Here is a 17,430-nt window from a genome sequence, read left to right as displayed (position 1 = left end):
CACCCTAGGGCTGAGCTGGGGCAGCTGCACCGGACGCTGGTGCTCGTCTGTCAGCGTTGGAGGGCAGCAAATTGAACTGCCTTGCTCCAGGTTCAAAGTGCTGGGCCGTGTCCTGCGGCCTCCCTTCGCTGAGCATCACAGGACGAGGTTCTGATGCAAACGCATGAGCAGCATCAGAGCATTACAAAGCGCCTATGAATATTTGAAAGCAGTAGGAGAGCTAATGTTGCTGAGCTCTGGCTGTAATGAGCATAGCTTGCCAATTACTCATATTAATTGCACTGAGTTTTATGGGCTGTTCAATGCTTGAGTGCTCTGGTGTTTCAGAGCTCCAGGGGGGCTCGCTGGGGGTCCTTCCGCCAAGGTTTCCCCTGGAGCGGGCAGAGGCACCCCCGCCGGCCCCCGGGGAGCACACCCGCCCGCGCGGCAGAGCGCTGCAGGCTCCCTGCCGGTACCACAGAGCTCTCCGCGCAGCCCTCTAGCCCCGCCCGCCGCAGCCTCCTCTTAGCGCGCCCGCCCGCGCCGCGCCCTCGGAGCCGCACTTCCCGCGTTGCGTTGACGTGTGGCGGGGGGCGGGGCTCCGGCGGCAGCGGCGCAAGATGGCGGCCACCACGGGTGCGGGTGAGCGGGCGGCGGGGCCGCGGGGCCGCGGGCTGGGGGGAGCGGCCGGGGCCGCTCCTCGCTGCGGGGCAGCCCCGGGCCGGCGGGCGGCGGGCGGCAGGCTGCGGGCGGCCCGGCTGGGCGTGTCGGGGCCGCAGGGGCGGCGGCGGCCGCTAGGCCGGGAGGCGCCCGGGGAAGGGGCGAGGGCGGCGGCGGCCGCGGGGAAGGGGCGGTGGCGGAGGGGCCGGCCCGAGGGGCGCGGCCCGCAGGGGTTGGTGCCTGGCCGCGGCGGTGGGCCCGCTCCCCGCTCCGAACCCGCGGCGCTCGGGCGGGCCCGGCCGGCGCCTCCCCGGGGGCTGCCGAGGCCTCGCGGTGGGAGCGGCCCCGATGGGGCGAGTCCGGCCCGGGGCCGGGAGGGGCCTGTGGGGCCGGCCCGGCGGCCAGCGTGCCCCGGCGCTCTGTGTGCCGGCTCCGGGAAGTGGCGCTGGGGCGGCGCGCAGGGCCCTGCGGCCGGGCCGGGACCCCCCCCCCCCCCCCCCCCCCCCGCCCCGGGCCCGCAGCCCTCGGCCCGGCCCTGCGGTTCGGGCCTGGGCGCTGTGAGCCGCAGAGCGAGCCCTGCGCGGCGGCTTGAGCCTGGGCTCGGCACCGCAGGGCCGCCGGGCTGGCTCCTTTTCTGCGGGTGAGCTCCGTGTGCTCGGAGCTGGCCCCCGGTTCCCTGTTCGCCGTGATCGCTGAGCTGGTGCTTCAGTTACGTGCGTGAAATCAGCCTTGTTCACTAATAACATCTTCCTGTTACATCAGAGGGATGGAACTTTCTTGTCAGGATGTGTGTGTTTCCACAAGTCAATATATATCTTTTTGCCTTTAAAATTGCTTCTCGCCCGCTTTGAATAGTTACACAGATCCTGTCTTTGTGCTTAGCATCTCACGTTAAACAGAAATACTGCTACTAGATCTTGAGTGGGGGTTCTTTGGTGACATCATTTAATGAACTTGGATCAAATAAATTAGTTTCACTTCTGTTTAGCCTGTTTCATTTTCCTGTTTTCATAAGGCCCATATGGGGTTTTCAATGTGTCACTGTAATACTTGTGTTAAAATTGCTTCCTCTCAAGTTTGGAATCACCGGAAGATTTCTCTTGAAGATATAACAAAAATATCTTGCAGTTCTTTTTTAATAGATAGGTCTCTATTGATGACAAGCTTCAACTTTTAAGAATAACTATTGCAATGTGGATAACTTGTAGTAATCAAGATTGTGAATACAGGCTGCAAAATGCAGTGGATGCTGTGCTGAGAGCTGTGCTTTACAGATCTGTGTTTGAGCGTAACCTGATGGTGAGGTGTTGGAACACTTGATTAAAATACACAACAAATGCAGCAGAGCCTTCTTCCCCCTCCTGTGTCACATTGTTCTGGCTGCCATGCTTTCCCAATAATCCTCTCAAACTGCTGACTTTTCAGTTTGTGTTTGGCTGGAGGAACAAGGCAAGTGTTCTATTTTTTAAGCCAGTGCAGCTTTGTGAATTAGTTGTCTGAGTGGTCATGGAGGGGTATGTGTGGAAGGGGGCTTGGACTGCGGTGGTGAAGCTCAAAGCTAGTCCTGTGCACAGCTTTTCTTTTGCAGCCAGTGGTCTTTGTGATAAGCTGCCGTTAACCATCATCTGCTAGCCACATGGTGTCTTTTGGATTGCTTCCTACTACTGCAGGGATTTCTGAAAGCTGTCTCTTCAGTGCTGGAAGTGTGAAGCAGTACACAGCCAGGTAGATGTGGGTAGGGGCATTGGTGTCTTGTGTCTGTGGTGTGGGCATTTGACAAGTGCCACGGTTCAGCTACTCGTGAGATCCTGAGTGTTTAACTGCTGCTGAGGAGATTGGGGTGGAGAATAAATCAGTTGTGACTTGCAAACATGTTGCAGTAACTGAACTTTTGCAGTAAACCCCCAGTTCAGTCTGGGAGAACCTTCAGGTACAGACCAGCATCTTACACTGAGCCTTAGAGCCTTGTCTGGCTGTAAATCACGGGCTGTCTTACCAACAGTGGTCTGGGTTTTCTTCTTTTATTAGTAAGTGATGGAGATTCTCCTGATAAAGAGAACAACATAGTGTCCAGTTACTGGTGGTGGTGGTGGCACTGCAATGCAGTTTGTACTGTTCCCTCTTGACACTGCACTGAATGCATTGCCCAGCACATACAAATAGAGCCACCACATACAAATAACACCACCTTGTTCTCCACCACTGTGCACTTTACTGTGGGCAAGTAGCTTAGTAGTGTGTTTACTCAGATGTAAAATAGATTTTGCTAATACTCGTTTCGTGGAACCTTAATTTATTCATAGTTGCTGATAATAACCACTTGAATATGTTTAATACCATGAGTTCTGCAAAGGAGCTTAAACAGAGGTGGAGGATGGAAAATGAGTCTGTGTTTAAAAGCAGCTACTGACCCAGCGGAAGAAATGGTAGCAAATGTCTATGTAACTTAAGGAAGTCATAGAGCTGGTGCTGGGAATCAGACGAAAAAGCCAGATATTTGTATCTAATAAACAGGTAGACATAATTAACAGGAGAAAAACCAACCCTCACCTGGAATAAATGTTATGATGCAGGGTCCAGCAGTATCGGTTGCCCCCTAGGAGTGGGATGGGGAGCGGAATCAGGAAGAAGGTGAAACCCATGGTTTGATATAAGAACAGTTTAATAATTATAATATACTACTACTAACCACGATAATAATAATGAAAAGGGAAATAACAAGAGAGAAACAAAAAACCCAGCCAACTAACTAACAACAGCAAAGCACAGTACAGTTCCTCACACCTGCTGACTGATGCCCAACCTGTCCCTGAGCAGTGATCAGCCCTCCTGGCTAACTCCCCCCAGTTTATATACTGAGCATGATGTTCTATGGTATGGAATACCCCTTTGGCTAGTTCAGGTCCTGACTTTGCTCCCTCCATCTTGTGCCCGTCCTCACTGGCAGAGCATGAGGCTGAAAAGTCCTTGATCAGGGTAAGTGCTATTTAGCAAGAACTAAAACATCAGTGTGTTATCAGCATTATTCTCAGACTGTAACCAAACCAAAACACAGCACAGCTACTAGGAAGAAGATTAACTATCAAGACAAAAACTTATACAGAGAATTCTGCATTGCTGATGATGTGTGATTTCTGCACATAAAATTAATATATTGCTAAAAAGAAAGGGTTGACTTTAATCATTCTAATAAGGCCCTTCTTGGGAGTCTATGAACACTCAAACTGTAAGTTTATGTCTGTCTGTCCTTCAGACTGAAGTGTCACGCAGAAGCACTCAGCTGGCTCGGGTACCAGAGGTGATCTACCTGAGAGATCCAGGGCTCCTCAGAGGCTCATGCACCCCGTGGCCCTGCAGGGAAGTTGAGCTGTGTGGAGTCTGTGTTGCAGTTAGACTACAGGAGCTTGCTCCACATTGCTGTCCCACATACTCTGATACTATGGTGGGTCAAATCCTGACCATGCTGGCCTGTGAAGTGCTGTTTCTCTTAACTTTCATCTGGAAAAAGTTTAATGATTTCTTTCAACCCACTTTTCTCTCACAGGTCTGTTTAAGGGGTCTCTTGCAGTGCTGTGGTAGATACTGTGCTTACCAACAGGCTGGATGCACTGAGCAGTAAAAGATATCCCCAGATATAAGTTAGGCAAAGTCAGAGGAATGTGAAGAACAACAGAAGGGTGATTCATTAGGTGTACAGTCACGATAGTGCTAATACATGTATCTTAATACTCCTAACGGAGAGAAGAGCACAGCTCAGTTTTAGTACAGTGTATTAAAAAGTATCCATTTATAGTTGTTGAGGGACCCATAACATTACTGTGAACTCAAATCTATGCTTGCAAAAGCAAATGCAACATTACAGTAAGGAAGAAACTGCCTATTGAAGGGTATGGAAGGTGTACCTGCCTCTGCAAATGGACCGTGATGTCTCCTTTGGAGGGCACTGCACACAACAGTCACTGTTATCTCAAAATAAATATTGCCAGCCACTGAGTACTTTCTAAGTCTATAAGTAAAATACTCAAGGGTAGGGAAAAAGTAATTGAAGAGAAAATGGGAAGATAAATTATGCCTTCTTAGATGAGATGGACTGTAAGAGCACAGGAAATAGCAGGTGCTAAAGATGAAGAGCTTCTTTGAGTATTGTAATGGAAGGTTACAGCAGATTAAATAAAAAGGTAAATAGTTTAAGATTTACAAGAAGATACTCAGTTGAATCTTTTAATATATAATGATACCAGTTACATAACATATTTGAAAAACACCATTCTGGCTGAGAATTTAGAATGATTCATTATTGTATTAAATATGTAAGTAGCTAAGAATCATAGAAGATATGATACAGGCAGATAAGGTGTGTGAAGGTTGGGATTGTCTGTCAGGTTGTGAGGATGTTTTTCAGCTATTGCAAGTCAAGCTGGAATTACTCTGTCTGCACTTACTGATGAGTTTGTGTGCTTTCCTCCCAGGTCTGTCCTGGGCCTGGCCCAGAAGCAAAGCCCAGCAGTGTGCATCCTGCCTCTGCCTGCCTGTGATTAGCTCCGCTGTTAAAACTGTACTGAGCCGGTAACACTGCCTTAGTCTGCCAGTGTGGCATCTTGCTCTTCAAAGCCTATCTCTGAATCAGTGAGCCTGCTCATGCACTCGCCTCTTGGTGGGTGGTGTGAGTGTAAGAAAACTTAGCAGTACTTTGTGATAGAAGAGGCAGCTGGAGGAGAGTGCTGGGCTCTCAGTCAGTGACATCCTTTTCTTTTCACAAAGCCAAGAGGAGATGGTGGGGTTTTCCCTCTTGAGATTTTGTGTAAAGATTTTGTCCAGGATGTTAGTTCAAGGTGACTTATTTTCTGGAGTAGCTTCTAGCTGAGCTGGTAATGTTTTGCTTTTCGCCTGTGATATAAGCCACAGAATGCATCTGATTTTAACTCTTCTGCATCTGACAGGATGTACTTGGCTCCAGACCTCAGTGATGCTGCCAGTCTGCCTCAGACAAATGTTTTAACATGATCTCTTTCCAAGTAAAGTGCTTAAAGTGTTGAAAGACAGAACCAGTTCTCTAGCTTACACAACAGAAAACACTTCAGTTTGTTTCAAGTGCTCAGGAAGCTATTTTGGATCTGCACAATAACTCAGTACCTGTCTGTGTTATCAGAGTGGAAATCATGACTATAAAGATGATGCAAGAAATCTGAAGTTCTTGTCTGCTGAAAGTTTTTGTCCCAGTTGCTAAAAGCCTTTTATTCAGGTTTAAATATTCTGTCAGTTCAGAAACTTTCTATACCACTGGATGAGGAATGATATTCTTATTTCTTTACAGTGGCAGTGCTGCAAGGGTAAGCTGTCAAAATTTCAGTGGTTGCAGTCTCTGCAAAAAGATGAGAAATATATTGGAAAAGATGTAATTAAGGCTTAGTATCAGATACACAAAAAACAAGCAATGGAAGGGGCTTTAATGTATTAAGCAACAGAGGTGTTAAAAGCTGTTGGATTTCAGCTCACTTGAGTTACTGCAACTTGGGAGCTAGTACAAAAGCAGCTAAAATTGGCCTGAAAGGGCATTTTGATAAGTTGCCTGTTACCAGTGAAGATGTCAAGAAATCTTCAGCAAAATGAGGGTTACCTTCCTTAGAGCTCCTAGTGAGTGAAGTGCACTTTCTGTGTGCTTTGCTGGGCCTTGTATTTGTCCTTTAATCCTGAAGAGAAATGCTTATAACTTGATTTCACTTTAGAAAGGAAAGAGAAATGTATTCCTGAAGTGTTTGAGGTGTAATTTTTTGTGCTACAGACATTGATGAAAATGTTTCAAGTAGAGGATCTACACTCAGAGGCACATTGTCCACCTTTCTTCACTGTGTTGTGTTCAGCTTGTTAAGGTTTCTGTGAATATGGAATTTGTTTCGCTATATAACTGGGGAAAATGGAAGATTAAAAAGTATAGTCTGTCACAGAGTGTTGATTGTAACTTGTTAAAACCAAATTATATACTTCACATGGATGTAGATTCAAGATGAGAAAAACCTCAGGCTGGTAAACTATCACAAGACACATTCAGTTGTTTATCTTTAGTAGTGCTGTGGTGTAAAGTAAATCTGAGTGTGCTTTAAGGACTTTAAGAATCCAAGCTGGCATTTAACTGTCTTCCAGGAATAATTCTGTTCTTTCCAAGTGCAGAACTTTCCTTTCTGAGATTGACCGGACACAGTCAAATTCCTCGTGTCCTCATTTCAGCTTGCTGTCTCAGTCTTGCAGCTCACTGCTTAGTAAGCAACTGAGTTGTGAGGAGTTGTGGTAGCAAAGGCTCATCATTACTGGTCTTGCCTGGCAGCACTGGTATGAGGTGAAAACAGAAGGTCCTGATTCTGTTTGAAAGCTGAAGAGGATGTCGTACAAAACCTAACAGCTTCTTAAGTGCAACTTTGAACTCTGTAAAGTACACGTCCTCACTTTCTGGGAAACCCAGTGTGCGGTTTAGTTTTGTTCTCTGGTTTTCCATAGAAACAGTTAATGAACTTTTTGTAGCTGGTGAACTAGTGTGCAGGGTTGAGGCTTCACAAGTGCAGCTCTACTAAAAGGTGAGCTTTCAGAAAGACTGCACAAACCTGTGTTGCTGGAGATCTTACCTTGTCAGTACAGTTATCATTTAACTTTCATAGGTTTGCTGTTGCAATTAATAGTAAATACCTCCTTTTGCTTGGAAATGCGTTTTCAGTTCCATTTCTGGGAGTGTTTCTTTGTGGGCAGGCAAGCTGCAAGTGAAACAATTTCCTAGATATTACTGTATTTTTGTTTCAAAGGAAACTGCTATTTGAGAGTCTTCTTGAGCCATAGCAAAGGCTAAATTAAAATGCATAACGATGTACTTTCAACAAACTGATTACTTTTTAATTGCCTTTTACCTTATTTAGGTTTTCTTGTGTTAAATGAAGGACTCTTAGAAAAACAGGTTGGGTTGGTTACTGCCTTGAAAGTCTCCATTGCTATGCTGAAAAGATTATGCAAGGTATTTACTGGAGGGTGGGAAGATGACACGTAGTTGACTCACGGTTGTGTCAGCTGGTGCGGGACATCTCCCAACTCTGAATCTGCCATGGTTTAGCCATGGAAAGCATTTGCCAAATAATGTGCATGCCTAGAACAGGTCACTTTCTAGGAATCTTGGTGGAGAGTGAACATCAATGATGATACATTTGCATGCAACCACAAGTGATAAAGCTGGTGTGGTTTCTGGGGTTGGGGTCCCAGTGGGATGTGGTAGCTGACCATAAGTGCTGCAGGCCATTGCAGGTGAAGAGGAGATGAGGTTGGCTTAATGGCTTCATGCATCTTTCCAGGCTGACAGAAGGGTGAATCTGGTCTTTTACTCTGCCTTCCTTAAGGGCAGGTTATTTGAAAATAATAGCATTTGTGATTGTATGGCCATAGTCTTTTACATGTAGATTTGTTTTTATTCCTCTTGAATCTCCTGAGAAAGTGTCAGAGAGGAGCTGAATTACTATCATTGATTTGACTCTGAACTTGCCTTCTGTAGCGGCTGAGGTGCTTCTTTTCTGTTGCACCTCTGAGCTTTAGCTTAGGGATAAAACGTTTTAGAAGGCAGTGATGCTGTTGGACAGGGTGGTTTGTTGTAAAGTGACCAGTCATCTCTCATGATAATTTTATTTCCTGTGAAGTGCATAATATCTTTAATATTATATACTTCTCTTTTGGCGCCTCCTTTTGCCACTCATGCTCCTGTAGTGCTCACAAGTGAGCAGTTACTGTAAAAGCAGGAGTAATTTATGTTAACTTTTTCCGTGTGATAGGAGCCAGTGCACGATATGACTGGCTAGCTCTCTGTAGACCTCAGACTTGTCAGAACTCTACCATCCTGTTTGACTCTTGTGGCTCTGATTCATGCTGAATCAGAGCAGCTGGATCTGGGGAGGGCTCAGAAATAAAGTGGCCTTCTCTTCCTGTAAGGTTGTAAAGCCAAGCTGAGCTCTGGTTAGCAAATGTCACAATTAAAGCTGCTTTTCAGCCCTGCTTGTGGCCTTCTCAAATATATATGTGATGATGTCATTTGTAATTACATGATCACTTAATTTTCTTCACATGGGATTCCTGCCTCACTCTGAGCAGGGTGCGTGATGCTCAGAGGGAGGGTGGACAGGCGGTGGTTTTTTGCCTCCTTTAATGTGTGACCTGTGTGTGCTTACCATAAAGCTGATTCCTCCTGGGTTATTTGCTTTGGTCTAAGTAAATATCAGTAAATTATCTTTGAATCACTGGTAAATATGGAGTGGTATTATCAAGTGCTGAAGCACAGAGACTGAGAGGATGTTTGTTAAGCATCACGATATTGTGGTCCACAGAGAGCATTTTTTGGCAACATGGCACATTCAAGGCAGGTCTTTTGCTGGCTTCAGCTTATTGCGTCTGTGAGTGGGGAGAGGCTCAGGTTGGGTTTCTAATAATAACCATGACGGTTTCCTTTGTGGCATCACCTGAATTGTTGAAGAGCTCTGTGTCAGACCCAAGGGTGGAGTTCACCCTCCAAAAGGACCTTTTGTTTCTTCGTTGTCTTCCTTCACTGGCTGTTTCTTTCCCTGGGCACCAGCAGGCAGGGCTGAAACCCAGACAGCTCCAGGCATCACAGTAGTGAGTCATTCCCCACCACCAGCGCTCCCATGCATCCACTGCTGCGGTAGTGAAATAGGTTGTGTGTGTAAGTAAAGGTGAAACTTTGTCCTTCAACTCATACTCCAGCTGTTTCTGTTGTCTCCTCTGTTGGAGGTAGACTGCTCTCTTCTCTGTTTCCTCTAGCTACAGCATGGAGAGTTTTGGGAGTGTACTTAAAACTGGGGTGGCTAATCATGATTCAGGTACAAAGTACATACTGCATACTTTTAAGACTTGCTGAGAGGGGAGATGCTGGAGCTTTTTAAGCAGGGGAAGCAACAGTGATTCCCAAGAGGTTGTCTTACCACTGATGGTTTGGGGCTTGGTTAATCTTATGGGGATGGCTTCACCAGCCCCAACTGACTCATTTCGTCCTGCAGCCAAAGATTGGTATTACTCAGCGGCCATGGTAACAGTGTGGTCTCTCTGGGGATTGAGGATGCAAATTTGGCATGGAGTTGTGTTTGAGTCGTGCTCTGCAGCCCCCACACATGTGGTTTGGTATAGCCAGTGCAGGTCTGCTCTCTTCTGATGCCACTATTTGGACTCCAGGTTTCTCTTCATACAGCTGTGTTACTGAATCACACTTCCTCAGGATATTCTTGAACATGTTATGTGAGATTTGTGTATCAAAATGGCCAACTTCCGTTGGGTGCAGTCATTCAGGAACAGACTGCTCCAGCATGGATCCCCAGTGGGGTCACCAGTCCTGCAGCAAACCTGATCCAGTTTGGGTTCCTCTCCCCACAGGGCCACAGCTGCTGCCAGGAGCCTGCTCCAGCATGGGCTTCCCATGAGGTCACAGCCTCTTCGGGCATCCCTCTGCTCCCGTGCTGTAGGTGGAGATCTGCTCCACCACGGACCTCCGTGGGCTGCAGCAGCATTCACCGTGCCCTGCACCACAGGCTGCAGGGGAATCTGCTCTGGCACCTGGAACATGTCCTCCCTCCTTCACTGACCTTGGAGTCTGCAGGCTTGTTTCTCGCACATAACTCTCACTCCTCTCTGCTGCTGGTGTTACACAGTTGGGGTTTTTTTATCGCTTCTTAACTATGCCAGAGGTGCTATCACCATTGCTGATGGGCTCAGCATTAGCCAGCAGCAGGTCTGTCTTGGAAGCGGCTGGCATTGGCTCTGTCAGACACAGGGGCGGCTTCTCTTGGGCACAGAGGTAGCTTTCTTCTCACAGAAGCAACCCCTGTAGCCCCCCCTGCTACCAAAACCTTGCCACACAAACCCAAGACAAAGGAGAAGTGGTGGCCTAGGCTGCATTCATATTTTGTGATGACTGAGCTTACAGATACCTTGAAGAAGAATGAGTAATTAAGTCCCCTCTGGCCTGGGTTCAAGATCCTTTCTTGCTGCAGACTTAGTGTGTGAGCTTGGATATGTCACATAAGCTCTCTATGCCATTGTTTTCCATTAATGTGGTAGGAATAAGAACATTTCCTGTTCTGCTGTGTGTTTTGAGGATAAATGTGCCAACATCTAAGAAGTGCAGAAGTTCCTTAGTGGTGGAGGTCATGAGTACAAAGAATGCTATTGCTGCTGATGAAGCCCACTTAAATTAACTTCACATTAACTACTGTTCGGAATTTTATTTGCCTTGAATGGTATTTTAAGACTTCTGAGTAAGTTGGGTGCTGTCAAGCCTCTGATTTTTCAGAATCTCCTAAGTTTTTGTACTATAAATCATACAGACAAGTGCTAGTTAGAGCTCTGTGATACTGTGTGTATTTCTGAATGGATAGACGTTTCCTGTCATTTCACTGCCTGCCCCAATACCTGGCCTGTCATCCTTCTAGTGTGTTTAATTGTGAATACCTTATTTTGCTTATAAAAGCCAAGCTAAGTATGAGGCTGTCCTTTTCATAGTGTTGAAATGTTGTCATTGAAAAACAGGTGCTATTTTTATGGATTTACCCAAAATGTTTGCTGTAGAATGACCAAAAGCATCAGTGCAATTACTTTGGGTTCATTTCTTTGCTGGATTTCTCAATTCAAAATATTTTTCTGATGTTTTTCAGGTGTAAAAGTTCCTCGTAATTTTCGTCTGTTGGAAGAACTTGAAGAAGGTCAGAAAGGAGTAGGTGATGGAACAGTTAGCTGGGGCCTTGAAGATGACGAAGACATGACACTTACAAGATGGACAGGAATGATTATTGGACCTCCAAGAGTAAGTTATGTACTTAACTATTAAAATAGTATTGTTACTCTTATTTCTCTTCTCCCTTTTCTTCCCTTAATCTAACCACTGAAGTAGAAAACAAAGGAAACACAAATGAGTGGAAAAAGAAAACACTTTAGCAAGTGCTTTATGTTGAAGGTTCAAGTTCCATATAATAATGGGGTTCATGTATCTGTGTGTCTTTTGCTTTTAATTTGGAATATTTTTAATACCTTTCTCTGGTTAGTTCTGTTACATGTCTGCTTTATATTTACAGATTCATTAAGACATAACTTTTGAGATTCCAGGATTCTAGTATCCTGTACTCTTGAATACAGCAAGGTTTAAAATCCTTCGGCTAGTGAGATTACATATGGAGCTAATGTAGGTAAAACGTGGATGTTTTGTCCAGTACTGCTAGTCTTTCTGCTGTTTGTTGTTGAGTTCATGGGTTGGTTTTTATTGCAGCAGTACTGACTTGCTCTTGTAGAGTTTCAGCTAACTTGGGAAACTCAAAGTTTAATGAATTTAATTTCTTCTCTGAATGTTCTTTCCTAAAGTAGCTTCTTACAACGCTACTCGTCTTTGTGGTGGTATTGTGTTCTCACTCTCTTCTCCCCTCAAACCCTACTAAACTGTGGGTCTCCACTCTGGTAGTGAACTTGAGGACTTATTGTGCTTTGTATGTATGCATGTATTCTAAACCCAAAACTTGCCTGTTGTCTCCAGTTTCACTGTGTATCTCTGTTCTGTGTCTTTAATATCCTTGCCACGCAGTGCAAGTAGCTGATTCTCCTTCCTGCAATAGTAGATGTTGTCTTCTGTATCTGGCCTCAGTTTCACTTCCCCGTAATTCCAGTGTTCTCTGTCTATTATAAGGAAACCTGTGCAGATCTTTAACCATGCTACTGCCCTATGTGTTTCCCTTCTGTCAGTTGCCTTTTCTGCCACACGATGAGGTTGTACAAGAATCCATATTACAATGGCATTACATGTGCAGTATTCCCATCCTGAAGTGTTGTTTACTTTTTTGTCTGCCATTGTTAACATTTCCCCATTTTTGATCATTTCATTTGTTTATGATATCATTTTCTAGAACAGCATTTGATTCTAGAACATTAGGAGAGCATTAATGAGCAGTAAGACTGAAGAAAGCTCGCTGTGTGCATACACTTCATGGAGAATTTAAGCAACCTTGAAATCTAATTTAGAAAATTAAATAGAAACTGCAGCATGCAAATAGACATGTGGTGACTTACCAGAAGTGATAGAAACGTGTAGTTCATGTCATACTGCCAACCAAGGCTAGAGGACTCCCATGGAAGATGGTTCAGCTGTGCTTCTTTTGTCCTTCTGACACACCTAAGGACATAGATGTTTTCTAAACGCATCATGCTTTCTTATTGCTTGAAGGCAATGGGCTGTACTGGGAAAGATTCTGGGAACTTTGAGTCATTCTTGTTTGATAAGTGGCTGTCCTGCTTTCAGTACTGTTCTTGGTTATATTATTACCATATTTTTTCTTACTAGGATGTGAGAATACTGGCAATGGGGGAATAAAAATGAAAATCCTATTTCCTTCTGGGTAGAAAGCAGTCACGCTTGAAGCAGGTGGAAGAGTCTTATCGTGGGCATCCCAGAGGAAAAAATGAATCGTGGTGCAGAGTTAGATACATGGTGCTGCTCTGCATATCCCTGCTACCATACATGGAAGCATCCTTCTCCTTCCCAGACTTTGTGCAGATAGCTTCGCAGCCAGTGATTCATCTTGTTTATACAAGCTATTTAAAAACAGTGGCACTGTCACAACTTCAGCTTTATCTGCACATATTTTATATTGGCTGTGGACATGTGCACAGGCAAGGGTTTCCATTCACCAGTCCTCATGTGGTGTGGTTATTTCAAAGACCCTAAAAACCTGCATGAACCTCTGGGCTCTTAGTTGCCCTGTGGACCACGCACGCTCAGGGGCTCAGCAGACCTGAGCAGAGCTGACAGATGACTTTTGCCCCCCAGAACTTTGTCACAGCACTCAGTTTGTCCCTGCCCTGGCTGGCATCTGAAAGGCTGGCAGGCTGAGGTGCTGGGGAAGTGACCAAGAGGTACTGGTGCCAGCCAGCACTGGCCAGTGCTGGTTGGAAGCTCCTTCATCTGCACACATGAGAAGCAGCCAAGTCAGGAAGTCAGTTCTTAGGGTTTTGGTAGTGGCTTGCATCAAAATATTAATATTAATAATATTAATTAATATTTATAATTAATAATTATGATTCATTGATATTAATATTAAGGGAAATATTAAGATATTCAGGGGCGTAACAGGCCCTGAGAGGGATTGCAGGGAGTTATATATTGTTCTTAAGATCCTGGTGGAGCGTTATGCTCTGCTGCCACAGGTGAGGAGGAGCTGCTTCTGGCCTTCTGCACTCACACGTTCTCCTGGATTTTTGCTCAAGGTCACTGCTTTATGAGTTTAACGTTTGTTACAGCATTGAGGTGCAGGAAATGGTGTCAGAAGCTCTGAATGTGGAGGTCTTGCCTGCTTAAACTTCCCCATGATGATCCTTTTGCTGCTGTATGCTGCTGCCAGCTTCCTGCATTGCCCAGCTTAGCTGGAGCTCTGTGGCCAGCTGCACTGGCTCAGCACATCAGAATGAGTTACTCTCAGAATGCAGAATAACCTTAACTGTTGTTTCTTTTAATGACTTTTAATATTGAAGATGCAGTGTAGCTTTGTAGTCTCTCATCTATATCCATTGTTTAGTTAGTTAAGAACTCTTGATTCAGGGTTTCTGTTAGCTGTAAAGTGTTACTGCTGTGGTGACAGTGATAATGCTGTTTGGGATCGGGATGTGCTTTGCAATGGGAGGAATTCCCCTTCCTGAGAACCAGCAGGTTGGTTTACGACCAAGGAGTATTTTTCAAGTGCAGTTCTAGGGCAGGCAGACTTGAGATAGTTGCCTAACTAACTGTTAAAGCTATGGCTTCAATTTCAAGAGAGTCTGGTTAGTAAACTGGTAAGACGAAGCTGCTTTATAAAGATCAGCTGAAAAGTGGGTATCTGAGCTATATATGATGATTAAAAGAATCACTTCAGTTGGTGAATGGGAAGCAATGCCAGTTTCATTCCTTATATGAAAATCGGATGCTTAAAAGACCAGTAGAATTGATTACCCTGAAGAGGTAATATTTGGTAGCATTCTGTGATACTCTGAATATTAGAAAATGAACCCAAAACAGAGGTAACCAACAAAATATATAAGTGGCTGCCCTCATGTTAAGTAGTTAACATGTCCCCAAAGTAACCACTGTTTTAACCAAATGCTTACCGAACTGCCTTATGTAATTGTTTTCCTCCCTTTCTTCTCCCCTCAGACAATTTATGAAAACAGAATATACAGCCTTAAAATAGAATGTGGGCCTAAGTATCCAGAAGCACCTCCATTTGTAAGATTTGTAACAAAAATTAATATGAATGGAGTAAATAGTTCTAATGGAGTGGTAAGTTTTTTGGGTTTATTCATTTTAACATGGTTTTCATGTGCATCTTCCAGTTAATGCTTTTGTTTCATACTTACAACTTGCTTAACTGTTTACTGCTTGCTGGTGCCATTTGCCTTGAGGAGAAGGAAAAGGGGGTAGGAGGGAAGTGGACAAGCCAAGTGTATTCCGAAATCAAAACGTGGAATTGACTTTTCCTGCCCTTTTGCAACTCACAAGTAGCTGCATCATGCAGGGATTTATAATGCTTATAGGAAACTGCTTGCTTGCTTCTGCTTGTTTTGATTTCTCCCACTCAGATTTCTTAGAAGCTCTTTAGTTGGAGGGTTTGGGGTGGTTTAAGTGTATCAAACATATCAATTCTGACAGGAATGATCTTTTTGTCTATTTTAGGTGGACCCCAGAGCCATATCAGTCCTAGCAAAATGGCAGAATTCCTATAGTATCAAAGTTGTTCTGCAAGAGCTTCGGCGTCTAATGATGTCTAAAGAAAATATGAAACTTCCTCAGCCACCTGAAGGACAATGTTACAGCAATTAATTAAAAACAAAACAAAAACAAAACCATGCCCCCCTTATTCAATTTAAGCTGTCTTCATTTTCCACAGTAGTAAATTTTCTAGATGCATCTTGTAGACCTCAGAAATACTGGAAAGGAAGTTCCCATTCAAAGGAAGTTTTTTCATGAGATACTGTAAATGATACTAATTTTTTTGTTTGTTTTTTGGGGGTTTTTTGGGTTGTTTTTTTTTTTTTCCATTTGAAATATAATTTGTGCTATAACAAATAATCCTGTCGTGTAACCACTGTCCACATAGCTGAACTTCTGGTATCAGGAAAAGTCTATTTAAATTTATTACTGTCAAGACCAGTGTGGCACATCTAATGTAACTGTGAAAGCATCCATCCCACAATCACCTTGCTGTGTGTCTGGCCTGGGGTTTGGGTTTTTTTCTGTCTTTTGCAATAGAGTCGAAGCTCAGGGCTATTTATTAGAGTAGACACAAAGGTTTTTGCTTCCAGTACTACGCTGGGCTTTATGGACTACTAATGGGGATGTGTGCTAACCTCAGTCATCCCTCCCTTTGTGCTATCTCTAGTAAAGGCTGAATGTGACTGTGGTCGTTTTTGGGTTTTTATTGTTTTGGTTTTTTTTAAATGCCCTGATCCGGGCAAGCTTCCTTCTTCCCTTTGGCCAAGGCATAGATTGTATTTCTCTTCCTGGTCCTCCTCACCAGTGATGTGGGCTTTGGGTGAGGGATTCAGGGTTCTTTTAATCTCTTCCCTCTTCCCCTCTTTTTAGCGGGGATGCTGCTTTCTTTTTGCCCCTCTTTGTGACTCTTCTCACCCCTGGCCAGCAGGGGTAAGTGTTGGGGCAATAACTTGACCTGTTCCCTCCTGCTTATCATTTTGGTTTTGCAACAAATTTAGTCTTCACCAGCCTGGGAAACAAGAGTATCTATTCTGCTCGCAAACTTGGATTTCCCCTGTCCCTCCAGCACTGCTGCCACACCGCCAAGCTGGCCACGGCTGATGTTATTAGATAGGCTTTTGACGTGGTGAAAAGAGCAGTAATTTACCAGGATTGCTGAAACCTTCTGCTGCTGCCAAACTGTTATGGGGGAAACTCTGCACACAGAGATTCTGAACACACACTCCAGCTCAAATAGTTGTATTTTGGTGCTTTGGATTGACCCAAGAATGTTAATTAACAAAATATTGCACTTATGTTTGGCCCTTCTCAAGATGTGATGACTACAGACAAATCAAATAAGTGGTAGATTTCGTTAGGATTCTGTAAGTCTTAGAAGAGAAATCTCCTCAGTGAAGATTCTGGTGCGTACAGCAGATTGAGGACCTTGATTAGCTTTGCATCCTGGCAAATCACTGCCTTTTCTGGTTTACTGTTTCGGACCACTAGCTGCTGAAATGTGGATGCAAGCTTACATACAACCGACCTAGTGTGTCCTGAGTTTTATGAACAAATTCAGTGTTTGTGTAAAAAAAAGAAAAGAAAACAAAAAAAAGGAAAAAAAAAAAAAGGAAAAGAGTAAAAATGAACACATTTTAAAGCAGCAGCTGTCAAGTCAATGAACAATTGATGTTTCCATTAACTCTTTTGAGGAAAATATTAGTTGTAAGGATTTAACATCCTCTGTAATTAAAGTTTAACATAACAGTATTCCATAAGCAGCCTTTTTATTGTATCAGACCATTGCCTGATTTTAATATAATAAAAAGTGTGCATTAATATTAGAAGGCTTTAATTGTATTTATGTTTAGAATTTTAATCCCTTATGGAATTCTTGATTTGTTGGAAGTATCTTCCTACAGATCATGTTTAGCTAAGAGTATGTAGACTGGTGGTGAAAGGCAATTGTCTTTATCCAGCTGCTGCTGCTGTGCCAAGGAGAGGCTTTAGGCTTAGATTAAACCTCAGACTCCCCTAGACTTGGCAGTTGGTAATGTTAC

At 44.3% G+C, this 17,430-nt stretch overlaps 1 protein-coding gene across 2 annotated transcripts; it reads left to right on the top strand.

The window, feature by feature from the left end:
* Positions 1–542: 542 nt before the first annotated feature.
* On the top strand, positions 543–16,079 carry UBE2V1 (ubiquitin conjugating enzyme E2 V1). 2 transcript variants are annotated; one of them, XM_065691982.1, is made up of 4 exons: positions 543–621; positions 11,322–11,470; positions 14,834–14,959; positions 15,353–16,079. In XM_065691982.1, the coding sequence occupies exons 1-4, from the start codon at positions 600–602 to the stop codon at positions 15,497–15,499; spliced, it is 444 nt and encodes a 147-aa protein (XP_065548054.1). In that variant the 5' UTR covers positions 543–599; the 3' UTR covers positions 15,500–16,079. The 2 variants fall into 2 exon arrangements, with proteins under 2 accessions (XP_065548054.1, XP_065548055.1); XM_065691983.1 differs by having other exon boundaries at positions 545–615.
* Positions 16,080–17,430: the final 1,351 nt, after the last annotated feature.

This window comes from Lathamus discolor, chromosome 11, assembly GCF_037157495.1.
Source record: "Lathamus discolor isolate bLatDis1 chromosome 11, bLatDis1.hap1, whole genome shotgun sequence".
NCBI lineage: Eukaryota > Metazoa > Chordata > Aves > Psittaciformes > Psittacidae > Lathamus > Lathamus discolor.
The sequence above is the reverse complement of the archived record's forward strand: the minus strand, read 5'-3'. Positions and strand labels throughout refer to the sequence as shown.